Source organism: Pteropus vampyrus, unplaced genomic scaffold, assembly GCF_000151845.1.
Source record: "Pteropus vampyrus isolate Shadow unplaced genomic scaffold, Pvam_2.0 Scaffold494, whole genome shotgun sequence".
Taxonomy (NCBI): domain Eukaryota; kingdom Metazoa; phylum Chordata; class Mammalia; order Chiroptera; family Pteropodidae; genus Pteropus; species Pteropus vampyrus.
In genome coordinates this window covers 214,153-216,813 of record NW_011889275.1, presented here as the reverse complement: position 1 = coordinate 216,813, position 2,661 = coordinate 214,153, and the positions used below count along the sequence as shown (strand labels likewise).

The following is a 2,661-nucleotide window of genomic DNA, read 5'->3' as shown; positions in this document are numbered from 1 at the left end:
TGTAGTCAACTGCGAGATGCTAAAACCGAGGCCACACATATCCTACCTGGTGACCGCCTACCTGTGCTGGGGCGCCAGCGCCTTGATGCTGTGGGTCGGTGAGGGCGGGGCCTCAGGGACAAGGGGCGGAGCCCGGGGAGAGAACCCGAGACAGGGCTCGACGAGGACGGGGGACGGTCCCCCAGGGAGATCGGCCTCGAGGGAAGGGGCGGGGCCTAGGGCGGGGCTCGGAGTCCAGTGGCTCCTCTCCCCCTTCTTCCCCGCCCTCCCCCCGCAGGAGTCCTGAGTTACTTAAACCACATGGGAATGAGGAGCAAAAAGTCATTGTCCTTCGAGATGCAGGCCATCTATCGCCAGTGGGCCGTGCAGCAAAAATCTTTGAGGAACGAGTCCCGCGGGCAGTTGGATGCAGATCTCTAGCGCCTTAGGGACCTCGGGCCGCGCCTCTCTAAGCAATTGCTTCTCAGGACGCTGACCGGTTACCGCGCCAGGTGTGCGGCCCGTGCCCCTTCTCCTGGTCACGTGCCTGAACTTAGACAGGCCCCACGCCCCAAGAACAGGCCACGCCCCGCAGGACAGGGGACAAAGCCCCGCCCCTCGAGCTGGGGCCCGCCCCTCGCGGCTCTGCTCCCTCCCACTGCGTCTTCACCCCACCCGGTCTTCGCCCCAGCCCCACCCCGAAGTCCGACACCGCCCCTCCCGTTCTGCGCGCAGCCGGAGCAGGGTGACCAGGGCCGGTGGCCCTGTCCGGGGACCTGGCGCGGCCCCACCCCAAGCCTCTCTAGGCCCCGCCTCCAGGTGTCGAATCTTTGCCGGCCACGCTCAGAAGTCCCTGCCCCTGGATGTCCAGTCTTGCCCCGGGGCGGACACCACGCTGCCCCTCCCCAGGAAGGCGCGGCTTGCAATGATACACCTCGGTCCCCTTCCTTTGCTCTCCGCCACAATAAAACGTGGGCACCACCCAGCCTCTCGAGTCCGGGTCCGGGTCTGGCCCTCCGCCACGTCCTCTGCCCTAGCGGGGGGCCGGGTCCAGCGTGCGACCCAGGCTCAAGTGCCTCCTTCCTTCCCGCCCACCGCTGCGGACCTCCCACCGCGAGACGGGGTGGGCGGGGGCGGCTCCCGCCTGGCGCCAGAACTTGACGCGAACTTGACGCGAACTTGATGCGTGTTTGGTTTTACTGGGGCTCGGGGACAAGGCCGGGGCATTCTTCAGGAGTTGGCCGCCATGGTCTCCTCGATCCACTCCACGAAGGCCAGCAGTTTAACGAAGACGCCGGGCATGTTGCGTTGGCCACACGGGGTGTGGCCCCACGACGTGATTCCCTGCAGCACACCATCGCAGATCAGCGGGCCCCCCGAGTCACCCTGCAGCGCCATGGCGAGAGAGGGAGAGGTCAGCGAGCCCCGCCCCCCCGCTCTGCCTGGGGAGCCCCAGCTCCCAGACGTGGGCTCCCAGATGGCAGTGACTCCCCCCAGCCCACTCCCAGAAGGAAGTGGGTGGAATTCCCAACAGAAGAGACAGTGGCTTGAGTTCTAGTGAATGGGGCTGGGGTGTCCAGTTCCTGTGCAGGGGGACAAGGGTCCAGGGGGACGGTCCCTGCAGACTGGTCAGCAGGCAAGAGGAGCGGGATCCACCTGCAGGAGCCCCCTACCCTCAGGGCTCAGTGTGGATGTCACCCCCCCCCCCAAGTAGCTTTCTCTGCCTGGACAGTAAATATGTGTCAGAGGGAGTAACGGGGGACCAACGGCATCGAGGAAGGCCGTGCACGGGACATCTGGACGGGAGCGTCAAAAGGAAAGCGAGGGCAGGGAGCCAGAGCACTGGGGGAGGGGGACAGGCTGACTCACCACACAGGTGTCCTTGCCACCCTCCAAGTGTCCAGCACACAACATGAGGTCTGTCACCTTCTGGGGGTGGGCTTTGGCACACAGATCGTTGGACAGCAGTTCAAGGTCCACACAATGGAGCTCGTCTGGGAAGTCAACTACGGGCCAGGGAGAAACACAGCTGTGGCCGACCCAGCCCGGCTCCCCATCCCGGCTCCCCATCCCCTCCTCCCTCAGTCCCGGAGTCCGGGTGCCCAGCTCCTCCTCCCTAAGACCCGGGGTCCGGGCTCCGGGCTGCATGGGCTGGCCCTGCCGTACACTTATCTGGTTCGATGCTGCCCCAGCCAGAAGCATAGCAGATGCTCCCTAGCTGGGGTTCCTGGGTGGGCAGGTCCAGGACCTTCACGGCGTCCGTGATCTGGGCAGGCTCTTTCAGGCGGAGCAGCATGAGGTCGTAGCTGTAGTCTTCCTCCGGACGGATGGTGTGGTTCTTCAGAAGGCTCAGGTTGAACTGAGGATGTGGGAAGCTCTCATTGACCTGAACAAACTGCGCTGTGTCTTCCTGCTCAAACAGGCTGTGGCGGCCCAGCCAGAGCTGGTAATTGCTGGGGGAGGGGGGGAGAGGGGGACCCGGGGATGAGGATGGAGGGGGGAAGGGAGGTGGGGCAGGGTCCCGAAAGAGAGAAGGAGACAAAGAAAAAAAAAAAATCCGGGAGAGCACAAAAGATTGAGAATCGTGGGGAAATAGAGACAATGAAAACATAAGACAGAGAGAAAGGGTGTGGAGGAGAGAGCTTAAGACAGAGAACGAGAAGGCAGAGGGGAGAACAGAGA

The 2,661-nt window shown here is 64.0% G+C and overlaps 1 protein-coding gene across 1 annotated transcript in view; it reads right to left on the bottom strand.

The window, feature by feature from the left end:
- Positions 1–1,158: 1,158 nt before the first annotated feature.
- Positions 1,159–2,661, bottom strand: part of KLK1 (kallikrein 1) — an 8,954-nt gene continuing 7,451 nt past the window's right edge. Inside the window, exons 2-4 of the mRNA XM_011382932.2 lie at positions 2,146–2,432; positions 1,849–1,985; positions 1,159–1,365 (exon numbers count right to left, since the gene is read on the bottom strand). Coding sequence (XP_011381234.1) covers positions 1,210–1,365; positions 1,849–1,985; positions 2,146–2,432 — 580 coding nt within the window. The 3' untranslated portion in view covers positions 1,159–1,209. The remainder of the gene's footprint in view (positions 1,366–1,848; positions 1,986–2,145; positions 2,433–2,661) is intronic.